This window comes from Neodiprion lecontei, chromosome 7 (genome assembly GCF_021901455.1).
Source record: "Neodiprion lecontei isolate iyNeoLeco1 chromosome 7, iyNeoLeco1.1, whole genome shotgun sequence".
Lineage (NCBI taxonomy): Eukaryota > Metazoa > Arthropoda > Insecta > Hymenoptera > Diprionidae > Neodiprion > Neodiprion lecontei.
In genome coordinates, this window is record NC_060266.1 from 24578145 (window position 1) to 24594595 (window position 16451).

Consider the following 16451-nt stretch of genomic DNA (forward strand, 5'->3'; position numbering starts at 1 on the left):
GCTTCAATCATCGAGACGAAAAAAAAATTATGATTGTAAAAATCAAGTCAATTCAGGACTGGAAGTATGCGATTAACGGTGTATCGTAGCGTTGTTGGCGAATGGTGCATTTGCGTATAAATAATATAATATATACATTATACATAGATACATACACACAGAAACGTTATAGTTATGTTAAAATTAAACGTGTATTATAAATCATAGATTAGAATATATAGATGACAAAGAGCGACGTATATCTCCTTAATCATTCGCATGTACACACAATTGATAAATTAATGATACGTATATCAATTATTGTTTTTCATAGCATTGCATTTTCATTGCCTGGCAACTGTAGTGAAATTAAAAATTTTTATTAACAGCAATTCATGGGTAAATACGTAAAACTCTTTTTCAAAAACGCTAGAATTTAGAGATTTTTATTGTTTTCCAAAATTGCAGATTCGAATTTTTATCGTCGAATCGTAACATTGCCTATTGAAAATATGATACGTGCATAATAACAAATGCATAATTTAATCAAAGACGTCACTTAAGCCACACAAATCTCACTCGGCATAACGAGAATAATTTCTCTTCTATATTCTCTCACCGATTTCTCATCGACGAATTTTCTTACCTACAAATTTTTTCCAATTAATCATCAATGAACAATTATCGAAATTTCGTATGGCTTTTGTTTACCTGGCGAATTCGACTGCCCGTACGAATAGAAATTAATCTTCATAATCTGCAGGTTATTTAAGCATAAACAGGACAATATTACGTGTGTAGCCCGTACCTTACGAAGATTACGAATACTTATTATGATCCGAATTTTCTATAGGCTAGCGAAAAGGTAAACGAAAAAATAGAAACAAAAACGAAATGATAATGATAATGAAGAAGAAAGAAGAAAATAAGACGGAACAACAACTTCTTACATAAGAAATTTAATTCGTATATTTATATACATATTACACCGTGTCGGCTAGTTGTGTTTGAACAAATTTACATTCTTTATTGTGACCAATTTCGTCCACACGTCTGTTTAACAATCGTCTTGAAATAAGGTCGAAGGTAAACGGTACTCAAAGAACGATTTTTTCCTTCCGGGTTTTAATTCAACAACAAACCGTAATTATTTAACAACCTGAATACAGTCGTGGTAAAAAGTAAATGATTAAATTTGTTTCACCATGACTGGCTAACGCTGTAAAGAGGTCTAGAAAAAACAATAAATAAATAAATTTAAAAAAAAATTAGCTACTCTGTTATTTAGTTTTAATATAATACACCGTCTATGCTTGTAAAATGTGTATTAAACAAAAAGAAAGCAAAAAATTATCACGAATGAAACGATAATATGAAAAGAAACATTGAAACGGTATATTGAATATCCTTCTGTAAACAAAATATTCGATTATGTGTAGAATTCTTTTCATTATAATATTATAGGTATATATCTTAGGTATGTGAAAAAGAAAATTATATACATATATATATCATAACAATGCGAAGGGTGATGACAATTTCAAATTTTTACGCTTCGTTTTCTGTTAAAATACGTGTACATGTAATAATAATAATAATAATAATAATAATAATAATATTAATATACCTACGCGGGAACAAAAAATATCCGTGTACAATTAATATAGATAATTGTTATTATTATAATTATCATTATCATTATCATTATGATTATCATATCTGGTAATATAGTTGTTATGCACGGTGATGAGAGGTGCCGATTAATTATACAAATGATAGGCATGCTAGGAAACACTTTATTATCTGCTGTATTCAATTATTTCGAGAAGATTTTCGTTTTAGGTAATTCATTAATATATATATATATGATCGTTATAAATAACCTAAGCACGGATCAAAACTATTCACGTATCAGTGCCGGTAAATATGTTTAATAGAGGGTGATGTATGAATGCTTGTTTCGAATTGTAAATGATGATAATTATATAATTCATTGGAAACATAGTCTCAGCAACGAAAATCTCTCGACATTCCGCTACTGTAATATCATCATTGTTCGTGGTTAATTATTATATACGGTATATTATTCGTAAAAGCTATCTAATACGGTTCTATACGATATTGCAAACTGCTAAACTATAATACGTCTATGCGACCAAGTAAAAATTTCGATTTTTTTTTTTTTTCTTGTATCGCGTTGCGTATAATCAAAAATTGAACATGCCATAGTCCATTATAGTATATATTGTGTGATGCACGTTGCTTTGAAAATTGAGGTACACGCATACGTTATGCGTATAGGAGTAGAAAAATTAAAGCGGAAGATGAGGGAAAGAATGTGAAAAGCAATGGTGAAATGTCGGTGACTGCGATTATTATGAATTGGTAAATAATTTCAATCACGATCAGAGGTATTTTTATGTGTGTATATATATAGATATTTATACACATACATATACAGCTATATATAAACAATTACTATTATTATTTTTATTAAGCAAAAAAAAAAAAAAACAAAACATTATTATTATATACCACGAATGTGTTGTAATATATTTACTGTGTAGCACATTAATGGCGTTTAATAGAGTATTTATTGAAATCATTGATTACCAACCGCGTACGCTTATTTTATTGAACTAATCACGTATACGTTGATATGTCGATCCTCAGGCGAACGATTTTGAAAATTCGTCGAATTATTCCGTGGGAAGTCCTCACGGCGGAAGTGGTGGGGGGTTTAAAAAAAAAAATTACAAAAACATATAACAGTCCAAACTTCTGGCGCAATATGCAGTATGTATTAATAATCGTTCATCGGTACGTTAAACTTGAAACTTGTAAATTCGATTAGTGAGCATCCTGTGCATCCTGATCTCTCTACGAGTTCCTTCCGAACCATCAACTCGAGCCGTGAGATCTTGCACTTTGCTGGAGAGTTCCGATACTGGAGTGCTTGCGATATTAGCGAGCTTGGCAATTAATTTGCATACCGACGTCCTCAACCATGGCAGAAAGTGGCAAGAGGTGATCAATTTTTGCAGAAGTCGTGGCAGAGATCTTGACTGAGGAGGACGTTTCCGATGAAACAGTCAAAGTTGCAAGTGCCGCTGTTGTGCATGTTTTTGCACTTGAGAAGTAGATTGCCATTTACAGTGACTTTTGCAAAGACCGTAGACTTTGGATGATAGCTACCAGAATAATCAGAACAGACACTGACCTAACGTTCTTAACATTCTTTTTTCAGCCCTTGCAGATAACGGGCAATGACACTTAAAGTCCAAGGCACATTCAACGAGCAACAACCATTCATAGAGCTTACGAGTCCAACAGGAATATATAAGCGTCAAACTTAGTCGGCACTCACCGCAAAGCGTCAGAGGTCAGCATTTATGAACTGAGGTACACTGGGAGAAATTTTTATTTCCGGTTACCGCTCAGTCCTGAACTATTTTCATCTTTTACCACAATGGAGAAATATAGTTCTAGGTAGAAAATGAAAATTAGTTTTATCTAGTATCCGTTGCTATTCTTTCTCATTACGATCGCTGTTGCTATATTTTCTTGTAACCGTTGCGAAAATTTAATACTCGTGCAACGATAAACTGACGTTAAAGCTTCGTTTAACTAAAAATGTAGAGTACACCTCACAAACTGATTTCGTCGAATATACTGGTCATGTAATGCTACAAAACATTGGCATGATTATTTTAACATACATCGTTATTTTTATCGTTGTCATCTTTTGCAAATTTAACGTACAAACGAATATTGTTTTTATTTCAAATCATGTTGACAGTAGTTTACTAGTTTAGCAGTTTTATGAATGAAAACAAGGCGTAGAACATTTTTTGACACGTTCGTTGAACCAGCCAGCCAAAGAGGGAGAGAGGAAGAGTAGAATAAACACACACTGCAACTATACTTCATATAAATATGTATAGTATTTAAAAAAAAATACATCTACGTCACGTTCAATATCCATAAACATGAACATTTGAAGGAGATTTAACATCTATGCATATATTATAATACGTTTTACGCATCTAGTCCGGTGTATAATATATAATCTATAAAACTAAAATCAATGACAATGATGATGATGATGATAATAATAATAATAATACAGTTGAATTTTTCTTCCGTGGCTGATCTTTTCATCGGATTGGTAAAAATTTGGTCGCCTTTTGATTAATTGCTGTCTTTCTTCCGTTCTTTGGACGTCCGTTTGATTTTATCCCGGCGTACCATTCGCGGTCTGCATATTTTACAGAGCGATACGAATCGTAGGAACGGACCGTCAGATGCTGCCAAGTCGTGTTGTCCTTATCCTTGTTTCTCTGAAAAATTTCAGACGATATATAATTTGAATTTTTTAAATAAATTTGTGGACGATGCGATCGTGTGATTATCGGTATTTTATGATTTTAATCACCTCTCCGTACAATCGACCCCTCGCATTCATCGCCAAAAACAATCCGGTTTCCAGTCCCTCGATTTGGACGACAAGATCGAACGATAAAACGGTCACTTTGAGTATCGCTGAAATCGATCGGTATTATGTATTGCATGTATCTTTGAACGGGATCGTGTATTGGTGAAAATAATTTTTACGCCAAACTGAGAACAAAATGCATTTTGTGGAAAATCGTTAAAAATTTTAGTATTTTGTACAGAAGATGACGAATTTTTACGAATATTTATGAAAATCGACAAGTTTCTATGATAAATAATTACAATTTCGAGTCCAGACGGCATAAGATTTATTTTTTAGTAGTATTCTTAGAATTACGTTGAAAAGTACAACTTATTACAAAATTCAGGAATTTTTCAACCACCGCTAGATGTCGCATCACTCTCGCAATGAAAACTTGTTGTAGACAATTTAAATACTTGGCAAAATTTTGGGTCTATATCCGAAGGCTGATCTTCTCATCTTTCGAGTATGATCTAGACGGATTAAGTGAATTTAACGTACAAATTTGAACTCACCTTGGCTCAATAGGTGAGTCATATGAACAAACTATCATTTGTTATATCTCTAAACCCAGGAATTCTACGATATTCTATACAACAAATTTTATCCATTTCGATATCTGATAGGAAGAAAAACGATCGCGAAGTGCGTGATATTCTACAATAATCTGTAAAAATGATAATAATAATCTACGAAAAAGGTAGAATAATCTATTAAAAATTCTATGCCGCAACTACAAAAGTAACGGAATTTCTGTACTATGTCGTAAAATGAAATCGTCGTAGTTAGGCGTAGAAATTATTTCCACCGGGAATAATCAGGATGATAAATATTCGATTGATTTATATCGTATGGAATTTCGGAAAATACCGTAAGGACTGCACTCGCATTCGAGTCCTCGGACTTTTCCACAGGGTAGAATAGCCAGGCGATATCCGGTCATAGAATGCAGCTGCATCACGGGACCGTAGGTGGGGTTTCCCATGGGAATATTCGGATCGTAGCCCTGTTCCATGGCTTTTCTTCTAAACTCAAAAAAGAGAGAGAAAGTTTTGAAAACAAGCTGTTAAAAGTAAGAAAAACCTCGTGCTTACAGTTATCCTATAATTTTTTTACAGGTAATTTATTGTATCGTTTATTATTACGACCTGGGATTAATCGCCTTGCATCTCGTGCCGCGTACATTATTATCCAAATATTTATACACTATGTATATTCAGACGACCGTAAGGAGGGAAAAATGAAAATGGAAAATAAAATTGAAAGGGCGGACGAGCAAATGAATGTCTTTGTCGGGATTCGACTGGGCTTCCAGAATAGACATCGCAAATTCTCGCTCGTCGCTTCGCCACGGTTTGCTGGATTTTATTTTCCAGACCACCGCACATGCTGAATAAACCGCATTGTCCGCTGTTGAACCTCGTGCTGCTCTCCGGTCCGTGGACCCAATTTTAAATCAAGATAAACTCGTTATGTGAACCCGATGCGATCTTTGACCTTGCGCAATCCGTTGGAACAAGCAAAATATACATTACTTCCTGCTGTTAAGAAGGTTGGTTGGCCAAAAATGGACAATTTTTAATTATTTTATCACGGGGTAATCCGGCATTGACTATTTATCAAATATTTATATATTCTAGGATGGTAGTTAATTTTTGAGGTATACTTCCCGCCCTTGAAATCTATAGGTAATGACGAAAAAACAGTGTCTGAATTATTTAAAATTTTTAACTTGATTCTAAAGCGTGCCAAAATCAATTTGAAGGTTGTAAAAACGAAAATTTTCTCAATTTTCGAGTAAAATAATTAAAAATAGAAGTTTAATTCATTTTATTTGGTTAGAAGAAAAGGGAAGACACCCTTTTTTCTGGCGAATTAAACAATAGGTTTTTATGTTTTTATTCGACAATTGAGAAAAAGTTTTTCAACTTTAATTGATTTTGGCACCGTTTACAATCAAGCTAAAAATCTGAAATATTTCAGATACTATTATTTCGTCGTTATCTATCAATTCATGGTTGGAAAGTATACCTTGAAAATTAACTACCACGTTAATTGTATTCGTAAGTTGCTATGATCTTAAAATGCTCTTAATAGACACAAAAATAGTTGTTACGAAAATTATAGACGAAGGTTTGAAGGTATCGAGGTTTCACTTGAAATCGCATCAAAATACAACGACGCTTTCTATTTCGAAGAGCTTTTTAAAGAGATCTTTGTAACTTACTAATACAATTATTCGCTAAATTGTACTCAATGTATGTATACGACTATCTGATTATAATAAATACGATTGATCAATCTTCGACGAATCAAACTCCGAAAAGAAAAATCCCGACGATCTATCACACGCGGTTATAAATATTCACGCAGCAAAATTGCTCGACATACTTTTAAGAAGTGTAAATATACATTTTTCACCGATACCTGAACGCTGGTCACGACTAAAATTAGCGACTTATCGAGACGGGCCTAAAAGCTCGCCGCGCTTTTGCATCCTGGATTTTCTAATCTGTTACAACTGCCTCTCACACATGAACGTGCAATTACGCGCCTCGGCCATAAATTATACGCTTTTGACCACGTAACTCGACGTGTATTAATTACGCCGTGCACATGCCGGCTCTGTGCGTACATGGATACCTAAACGTATATATATTAGACCCACGGGACACGATATTGCCGTTTATTGCCCGCGTTGACCCACGTCTACGTGATGTGTCGAAGGTCGACAATTTGCCACAGTGTTAGAAAAATGAAACCAGCTTGTAGAGACTGATCGGCTTGATCGCACGCGGGTCTGCAAAAAAATATTTTATTTCAGCCGCGTGGGATGTTTTTGGTAAATATTATACTTTCGAGTGTGATGAATCCAAAAATGACTTTCAGTTTTCTGCATTGCGTACGGTATTTTTGCAAGCTAGAAGGTGTTTGCATAAAAAAGAAAGCATAACAATAATGAAAAAACCACCGTTTCGTTACAATGAACTAAACAATATTTCTTATAAAATTGAACATGAATGTACAAACACGACCTTATTCACGGAGTCCATGCGTAAACTACATTCATGGATTGTCTGTCACCTTTGACACTTTTGGTTCCTAACCCGAGGACAGAGAAGATCGAGGAAACAAACAGCTCATTCATGGAGTTCAAGTGTAAACTACATTATACATGTTACGGGTATTTGCTCCAGAGTTTCGTAATTTGAGGGACTATTTATTCAAGGTCCAGTCGAGGACCTCGAAAATTTAACGGTTGAACATCAAATTTCGAATGAAAGAAACTTGAATGACTGAAACGTTCTTTAAAATAGCGATATCATTGGAAATTGTTGAAAATCACTTGGAGGCACATGATTGTAATACGATTACCTACATACAGTGTTTGAGAAATCGGGTAGTGAACGTTGGAAATCATGGAAATCGTAAATGATCTTGTAGTAAACGCCAAATGGTTCCAGGCCATGAACGTTCCATTGACTTCTAGCCTATCATGTGCCTTATTCATTGGTTTCCAGTTTACCGAGTGATTTCCACTGATTTCCAAGCGTTCTACGTGACTCACAGTCATGCCTAGTGATCAGTTTTGATTCTACCAGGTCCATCTGGACCATTGAAAATCGATGATATTAAAGTTAGTAGCGTTACTTTAACGATGCACGTTTAAGAAAAATCGTTACTTCGATCCTTAGGATTGTTTGAAATTCAACTAGTAAATCGTAACAAAGAAAAGATATTCGTATTTCGAAAGGCCAACTCCTTAAAAGTCATTCTGAAATTGTACAAGAACGATTTTATCCATCATCGTTCGTTATGCTAGCGTTGCTAACTTCATCCTTGTGAAAACGGCCTATTGGAAGTGGTTGGAAACCACAGGATAACGTGAAAATTAATGAAAACCACTTCCAAGTCAATGACAAAAAATTGGAATCACTCGTTATTGGTTTAAATACAAGAAAATAAAACGGCGATTGACTGCATAACCCTATTGAAACGATAGCAAGCGAGCTTGTCCTACGGAATTTTGTCCACAGACCCAAAGCTCGCGTAAATCCAAGCCTGCCTGCTGCCAAAATAATGATCTGCAGAAAGCTGCTGCGCTGGCAAATTACGCCCAGCAATACGGCTTCCAGGAACTACAATGCAACAGTACACGGTGCAGCAGACTTTTCGCTGACTCCAGCGTGAATTTAACTGCAACTGATCCCTTTTATCTCGTAGGTCACTTAAAACCGGGTGCCAGTTTACGCTTACAATTAGCTGCATCTCTCAAATCGAGCATTTGGACCTTTAGCTGGCACCTTGAGATGGATGATTTTTCCTAACTTGAAAGTTTGAAAATATGACTTATAGCGCCATTGGTTGACAGATGACGTGTACCCCTTTAGGTAAGTCTACGTCAGTCTTGCTGTGGCTAAACGTTAAGCATTATACGGTATTCGAACCATCCGAACCGCAGTAGGTACCTGATGTCTCTCAGCGAAACCGTCGTGGTTGGATGCCGAAAGGTTTCCCGTTTTTGTCGTCGATGCTCGGCGACTTCGCCTTCGGCCTCGACGTCGTCCTCTTCGACGCTCAGGTGGTCAATTTGATCGTCGGTGTTGTCGCCGCTGCTGTCTTCGATGTCGCTCGACTCCTCGTCGACGATCGGAGCTTCCTGGTTCTCCTGTATCCATCGCAAGCTCATCCTGACGATGACGCTACCACTTATCGATGGTAACCGGTGTGGATTGAGTAGAGCAGTAATTGCTTCGACAAAAGGATACCGAAATCAGCGACTGTTTTGTGCGCCGTTGACGTCAGCGAGGAATCCAATACAGCGGAATCTATTTATAGGCTATTGGAGGAAAAAAGCTTCCAATAAACTGCGGGGCGATTCAACACCACAAAGTTAAGGATAAGTAATTTTTTCATCACCTGCCACGGGTTAAAACGTCTCAAAAGTCGTACTGTTTCGTATTCTTTTAAACACTGGATGATAGCTTCTGCAACTATTGAAATACGTAGGTACGACGGTCTTTGTACACCGGTCAAAACATGATTAGATAACGTCGAGAAGCGATCTCGGAACGCTACTGTGGAAAGGCATCCGTCAAGTAAACATCAAAGTTTTGCCGTTGGAAGTGAGCCAGATCGCACTTATCAAGGCGCGTCTGGGTCGGATGTTTAAAACTTGATCGTTATAATATATAAGCGTTTAGGAATCTTTATCGCGGATGAAGTTTGAAGTGTCTAAACGTTGAATCGATCCGCGCGAAAATAGCGTCTCACTTATTTTCGCAATTCGAAGAATAGATTGTAATATTTATAGAAATACTTGGGCGACGCGGTAAGTTACGACTTTTTCAAATCAATAAATACCTACGACTCAAAATCTATAGTTTATTTGGGTAAATATTTATTCGTTGAGAAATCAGCAACTAATTTCACGCCAGGTTGTATTAAAAATTTGAATACTCACCTTGACTACGATGGAGTATCAAACCGATGATCGGATAGATTTAATTGCAGCTATATATGTCACGACGCGCAATTTACAATTCGGCTAAATTTGGAAATTCTAGAGGCTGCGGGGAGAAAATTAATCCCGATTAGAATAACCACGTCGTAATTGACGCTTTACCGTTTATCCTTTGAGAATGATTAATTGGTGATTAAAATTCTGGTAAACTATGACATTTTTTATAGGCACAAAAATGTTACGATGATTAAACGGGAGCTCACTGTCCAACGGACTGGAGAGTACTGAATTAAAAACAGCTTGAGGTTGGGATAGAGGAGTAGAGAACGTTCATTCAACGAGGAACCCAACAGCGACCATAAGCTTGTGTCTGTGGACGTTCGTACATCGACGTACATCATTCACCTGCATGGGCTTCGCTGCTAATAATAGATAGACGAATGTGATGTCGAGGAATTGGTTTATTTAATTTCATTTATTAATAACAAAATATTATGTGCGGATTCGCTCGTTATTGTCAAGTTTATGGGATAAGTTGTACAATAATTTATGATGATAAGTTGTGTATGTAAAGCCGAAATAATTAGCCGTAAGTTGATTGATCCTTTTTCGAAACATTTAATCCATTATACAGAAATTAGGGAATAACGTTGAAGAATGACAAGACATTTTGATATTCATTTAACTATTAGGTAGGATTTTAATGTTTCACATTTATGTATGTTGAATATCGAAAACTGCGGAGTAATAACGTGAGCAGTAAGCTTTAAAATATTTTCGTAACTTTGAGAGTGCATGAAATTTTTTAGTGCTATCGGATCATGGAAACCGATTACAATCAGGGAAATATCAATCACAAGATTCGTTCCACAATTCATAAGTCACTATGACTATATATCTACTTCATTTTGTCAAAAATCAGCTAGTTTCATTCGGGATCGCTGTCTTTTCACATCGCAAGTTTGGCGAGTGTTCGATTATTTTTTTGGATTCGATTATTTACAGAGAATTTACAGAGAAAGAATTAGTAGCTGGTAGTTTGTTGCCTAATTTGTATAAAGTTCACTTGGAGTACCCTGCCAAGGACGCATTTTCCATAATTACCGTCAGTTCTGTACCCTTGCAGCGAGCTGTTCTAAAACACCACTTTACAATACAGTATAAAATTTGACTACCGTCATTTTATAGACATATGTTACTTTAAACCATCAACTCTTCCCACTGCGATCGGCAATAAATTCCTCATGCTTATCGACAACATTTTTCACTATATACATTTCTATTTCCTCTCCAGCATTCGACTGTTCTGTCGTAAGTTCAATTACGTAGCTATTTTGCTGAGTTACCATTGTTACCTTTTTTCTATAATTTTGAAGCATATTAGCAATGACCAACTGGAAAGATAAGAAGAAAAAATATTTTGTTATCAAAAAATATGATGGCTTATATGAACAAATCATTCAATTTCATTTGCGACTTAAACAAGTTGTCCATGGTTTTTAGTCAAAATTCCAACTTACTTTGTGTTTGTACTTATTGAGAGCCTCTCTGGCCTTATCGATAAGCAGATCCTTGTTCGTTTCCAATTTAAAAGATACTACAAAAGCGTTAGGCACCCAGAGGCTCACCAAAGGAGCTAGTATTTTTGGTACCAGTTGAAGAGATATAGTTTGGGGTTTAGTAGAAGCAATTTTATGTACCGACTAGAAAAAAATTAATAAAAGTCAATTGTTGTGCCGATATATTTATTTTGCAATTAATTGTTGACACAACTTATACAAGGCACAGATCTACTCAGGTGATACGTAAACTTTTGCAATACGCCTAAAAATAATTCAATTACCATTTCATTAGGTGGAATGTAAAAGTCAGACACTGCGGCTGCCAGGTATAGAATACATCTTTCTGCCAAGGGTGCCAAAATCTGGCAAGCAGATCTTAGTAACCAAAGGTACTCGTAAACCGTTGTAAAACTCAATTCAAGTAATTTTCCACATTCAAGTGCAGATTTATATTTTCTCAAAACATCTGCTATTCTTGGAACATTTTCCGATGTCACTAGTGTAAATATTAATTTGTATTATTATATTCTCCCATCTTCAAATAGATCAAGATCAATTTCTTTTCTTTTTTTAGATCTTTAGATCAGTCTAAGATACATTTGAATATCTTTACCGGTAATAGAAGTTCCATCCTTTGTTTCGTTCAAATCAAGCATATTCAGAAATTTCTGTCCAGAAAAATGCCTTGAAAATGGTTGTAAGGATTTTACCCTAAAACCCAATATCTGTCTATACTTTTTTTTCACGTCTCTTGGCATGAACAAACTTTTTACATACTTTGTGAAAAGATGTCTGTGACATTCAAGATTTCAATGACAATTAGTTGAAACCAATGAAACCAAACGAAAATCAAATTTAAAATTCATTCGCAAGAAGCATAATACCAAAATACTGTGTCTCTGAAAGCTGCGAACCAAATAGCTCCAAATGAATACTGAGGCGAAATTAACAATAGTAACTACAAGTTACAGAACTGAACGTTTCAGCATATATTAATCAACTAGCAATTACACGCAACAACAGTACCATGTAAATAAGACGTACCTCAGAAAAATAAACAGATAAGTTATATATTAAGAGATCTTGAGACTTTGAAAATCATAACGTAAGGAATGTGAACGATGACTTTTTGAGGGAATAAATTATTATTTTTCATGCTGTCTCTGCTCAGTGTGGATATGTTTCTATACGGTGACAAAATTTGGATACCTATGCATAAAGACGACAGCATAGCCACGATCGAGGAAATATTCAGTGGAGGAAGAGCCTCTCGTACCTGCGCTGAAGTTATCCACAAAGCGAACGGTATTGTGTTCCAATGGAACAGTTGTCCCGCCACTCTACATCGGTAAGAAGTAAATTTTTATATTGATTTAGGTTTACCAAGTCGATTAAATTTCTTACCGTAACGAGAACGACTCTTGTATCCCCGTTCAAATGACGCGCACAAAAATCTCTCAACAAATCCTCATCTTTGTTCAAATTTGCAGGTTGTGGATGAGAGGAGTAAAATTCTTCCCAATTTGAAGCCATTATTTATTTATTATTTTTTTTTTTTTTTTAATTTTGTGCTCGTCTTATTATTCCGTTTATGTCACTGCATCTCTGAAGACTAATCGTATTTTTCTTTCTTTCCAGAGCGCAATAAAGCGAGAGGTTGGATACGTTATCAGGGCACCTAACCTCAATTATTGTCAATCACGGACTTCACCACGTATCTTGATATAAAAAATGGGAACAAGGTGATCCTGGTGATTCCAGAATAAAAAAAGGTACGCGAGTTGTGGACTATAATGTCAAAGGTCGAATCACATCGAACTATTTGATGGGAAGTGCTGAGTGTGTGACGTCAGAACTACACTTGTTTATGATTCCAGAAGTTAGACATTGAAATCCGTTAGTAAAAGTGCAGCTATACGCACTGTCAGTAGATTAAAGCATCGAAATTCGATGGAGGGTTGGATTCAAAGGTTGAAACAAAAAACCGGGGATAATTGATAATTACAGAATTAATATGAGCAGGGATTAGCTTCAACTGGTGCTACCAATATTAGTATCGATACTCAATGTGGGTAATTTGGGATTTATGCTCTGTACAACATGATTTGCGAATACAACGATTTTTTTCTTTTCATAATTTAGATATTAATTGCGTTTTTGCAAATTTACGATTCGGATACCGACGCTCTATTATTTCCAGCAGCTTAAGCCTAGAGATTGAAGAATTGTTGCTACTTTGTAGTATCGTAGCCGAGAAATGTGTATTCTGTTAGTTGCTTAATCTGACAGACTATTATTACTATACTACAGCTGCAATATTAAGTTCATTCTATTTCTCTGATGTCTTATCGCTTATAACATATTGAGCTACACTGATCTATCGCAATTATCTATATAATAGAAATTGAATCTTATCGCAGGCTAGATCTTCACGTATTTATTTTTAATTCTGATTTCTGTTTCTTCACCTTAATGCCCGTCGTTGCTCATAATTTCCATTTCCGATTACATCGCCTATAAAACGCTAATATCTACCACTCTCGAATTTTACCGCCTCGTAATCCTATTAATTTTTCTGCTATATGTCGATCAAGAAAATTCTTTTCTGAATGCATACTCTAATTGTAGTAAAATCTAATGCTTCGTTTACGCTTTTGGAAATTTTTACGGTTACTCAGTCATTTTATCGAAACGCTAAACACGATTCGTAGGAAACATGAGAAGAATTATTCCAGCACCTTTATTAAATTGAATGAGTTGGTTATTGTGCGACATGCAGGATGGAAATGATACAATCATATCTATATATGCAATACGATATGACCATGTATATACTTACCACTGCGAAAAACAGTACAGAAAATAAAAAAAAGAGACAATATGTGACTATGTAGTCAAGTTTGGGTCCCTATTGAGTTATATGCATACTATTCTTTTTACTATGAGCACATAAGTCTGTTGTAATTACATAAACAATGTGTTACTCGTGCGGCCAATGAAACCTACTTTCTAAAGCCACTAACTTCATTTATTCAGGTAAGAGATTCAAAACCTCTCAAAACTTGATCTCAAAATCGATTCAGACGACCCTTTCGAGACTAATTGGAGAGCAAGGATTACTAAACAGGCACTCATGAAATCTATGGATCTGATGCTAACAAAGAACAATGAGAATATGGACCTATTTCTTTATTGATTCATCTTAATCTGAGTTACATACAATAGTAACAATACAATATCAAACATAATGTTTGCTGCAAAGGCACATTGCGCCAATGCACACACGAAAGCTAGAACTTAAACTGCACATAAGAAAAACAATGATACCTATATCACGTAACATTATTCACATTCTGCTATAGTCCACGTAGATCAGATTTATTTCTACTGGTGGAATGGAAAGATTCGTTCTCTAACGTTCTATGTATATTTTTATTTTTTTTTTTGTTTTTTGTTTGCCAATCAATTGAATACTATTAAGCTTGATTTCGAAGTACTATACACTGACACCCAAACAATTGTACTAGAAGTAGGTATTATTTGATGAATTTAAATAAAACTTTGTAACAACACGTTTGTGGTTTTCCGTCCCGACCTCTTTCGATCCCCAGTCTCATTTAGTTTTTCAGTCATAACTTTGGGTCCATTGTTCGCAGCATGTCACGGATGCGACTAATCGATTCCTCTCCCAGAATTACGTTGCGATGGTGCGTGAAAGTATTTACTCCAGCACTTTTCAGAATCGCGAAAATTTTCGCCAATAATGCAGAGGAGTTAGCTTTACTTTTTCTTCATTTTTCGACCAAAAATTTTGGGTCTCAGATTCGTTTTGTATGTATTCGCCTTGCTGTTTTTTTGGGCGAAAAACTTTTAGTCTCCGATTCGATTTGTATGACCCTTTTCTGACCAATTGGAGCCCCAGGAACTCAGAAAACGCAGCGAAAACAGCGTGGGATCAACAGGAGAGAAATTACGACGGAAAAAGCACCTGCTGAAAAATGTCGAAATCACAGGTTTTCGTTTTTTGGCTGTAACTTTTGATGCGTTGATCGCAGCGTATTGGGACTGCGCCCAATCGATTTCTCCTGCAAAATTACGTCCGAATAGCGCCGCAATTAATTTATTCCAGCACTTTTGAAAATCGCGAAAATTTTCGCCAAAAATACAAAGGGGTAAGCCTTGCTGTTTTTTTGGGCGAAAAACTTTTAGTCTCCGATTCGATTTGTATGACCCTTTTCTGACCAATTGGAGCCCCAGGAACTCAGAAAACGCAGCGAAAACAGCGTGGGATCAACAGGAGAGAAATTACGACGGAAAAAGCACCTGCTGAAAAATGTCGAAATCACAGGTTTTCGTTTTTTGGCTGTAACTTTTGATGCGTTGATCGCAGCGTATTGGGACTGCGCCCAATCGATTTCTCCTGCAAAATTACGCCCGAATAGCGCCGCAATTAATTTATTCCAGCACTTTTGAAAATCGCGAAAATTTTCGCCAAAAATACAAAGGGGTAAGCCTTGCTGTTTTTTTGGGCGAAAAACTTTTAGTCTCCGATTCGATTTGTATGACCCTTTTCTGACCAATTGGAGCCCCAGGAACTCAGAAAACGCAGCGAAAACAGCGTGGGATCAACAGGAGAGAAATTACGACGGAAAAAGCACCTGCTGAAAAATGTCGAAATCACAGGTTTTCGTTTTTTGGCTGTAACTTTTGATGCGTTGATCGCAGCGTATTGGGACTGCGCCCAATCGATTTCTCCTGCAAAATTACGTCCGAATAGCGCCGCAATTAATTTATTCCAGCACTTTTGAAAATCGCGAAAATTTTCGCCAAAAATACAAAGGGGTAAGCCTTGCTGTTTTTTTGGGCGAAAAACTTTTAGTCTCCGATTCGATTTGTATGACCCTTTTCTGACCAATTGGAGCCCCAGGAACTCAGAAAACGCAGCGAAAACAGCGTGGGATCAACATGA

The 16451-nt window shown here is 36.0% G+C and overlaps 2 protein-coding genes and 1 long non-coding RNA gene across 6 annotated transcripts; 1 reads left to right on the forward strand and 2 right to left on the reverse strand.

Annotated features, from left to right (window-relative positions):
• Positions 1 to 3899: 3899 nt before the first annotated feature.
• On the reverse strand, positions 3900 to 10207 carry LOC124292594 (fibroblast growth factor 1-like). 3 transcript variants are annotated; one of them, XM_046745417.1, is made up of 5 exons: positions 9921 to 10207; positions 8926 to 9208; positions 5327 to 5481; positions 4415 to 4521; positions 3900 to 4319 (listed from the first exon to the last, which is right to left on the reverse strand). In XM_046745417.1, the coding sequence occupies exons 2-5, from the start codon at positions 9144 to 9146 to the stop codon at positions 4137 to 4139; spliced, it is 666 nt and encodes a 221-aa protein (XP_046601373.1). In that variant the 5' UTR covers positions 9147 to 9208; positions 9921 to 10207; the 3' UTR covers positions 3900 to 4136. The 3 variants fall into 3 exon arrangements, with proteins under 3 accessions (XP_046601373.1, XP_015515946.1, XP_015515947.1); XM_015660460.2 differs by having other exon boundaries at positions 8926 to 9296; XM_015660461.2 differs by lacking the exon at positions 9921 to 10207 and adding an exon at positions 9377 to 9454 and having other exon boundaries at positions 8926 to 9296.
• A 156-nt stretch (positions 10208 to 10363) lies between these two features.
• LOC107221461 (phosphopantothenate--cysteine ligase) lies at positions 10364 to 13127 on the reverse strand. Of its 2 annotated transcripts, none has more exons than XM_015660459.2 (6): positions 12887 to 13127; positions 12692 to 12822; positions 12096 to 12193; positions 11764 to 11978; positions 11441 to 11623; positions 10364 to 11314 (listed from the first exon to the last, which is right to left on the reverse strand). In XM_015660459.2, exons 1-6 carry the CDS (start codon positions 13013 to 13015, stop codon positions 11129 to 11131), a joined length of 942 nt encoding a protein of 313 aa, XP_015515945.1. In that variant the 5' UTR covers positions 13016 to 13127; the 3' UTR covers positions 10364 to 11128. The 2 variants fall into 2 exon arrangements, with proteins under 2 accessions (XP_015515945.1, XP_046601364.1); XM_046745408.1 differs by having other exon boundaries at positions 12096 to 12274.
• LOC124295429 lies at positions 11846 to 15032 on the forward strand. The gene is made up of 4 exons (XR_006905371.1): positions 11846 to 11983; positions 12654 to 12830; positions 13121 to 13254; positions 14519 to 15032. It is a non-coding gene; the product is annotated as an uncharacterized LOC124295429 (long non-coding RNA).
• The last annotated feature ends 1419 nt before the right edge of the window (positions 15033 to 16451 follow it).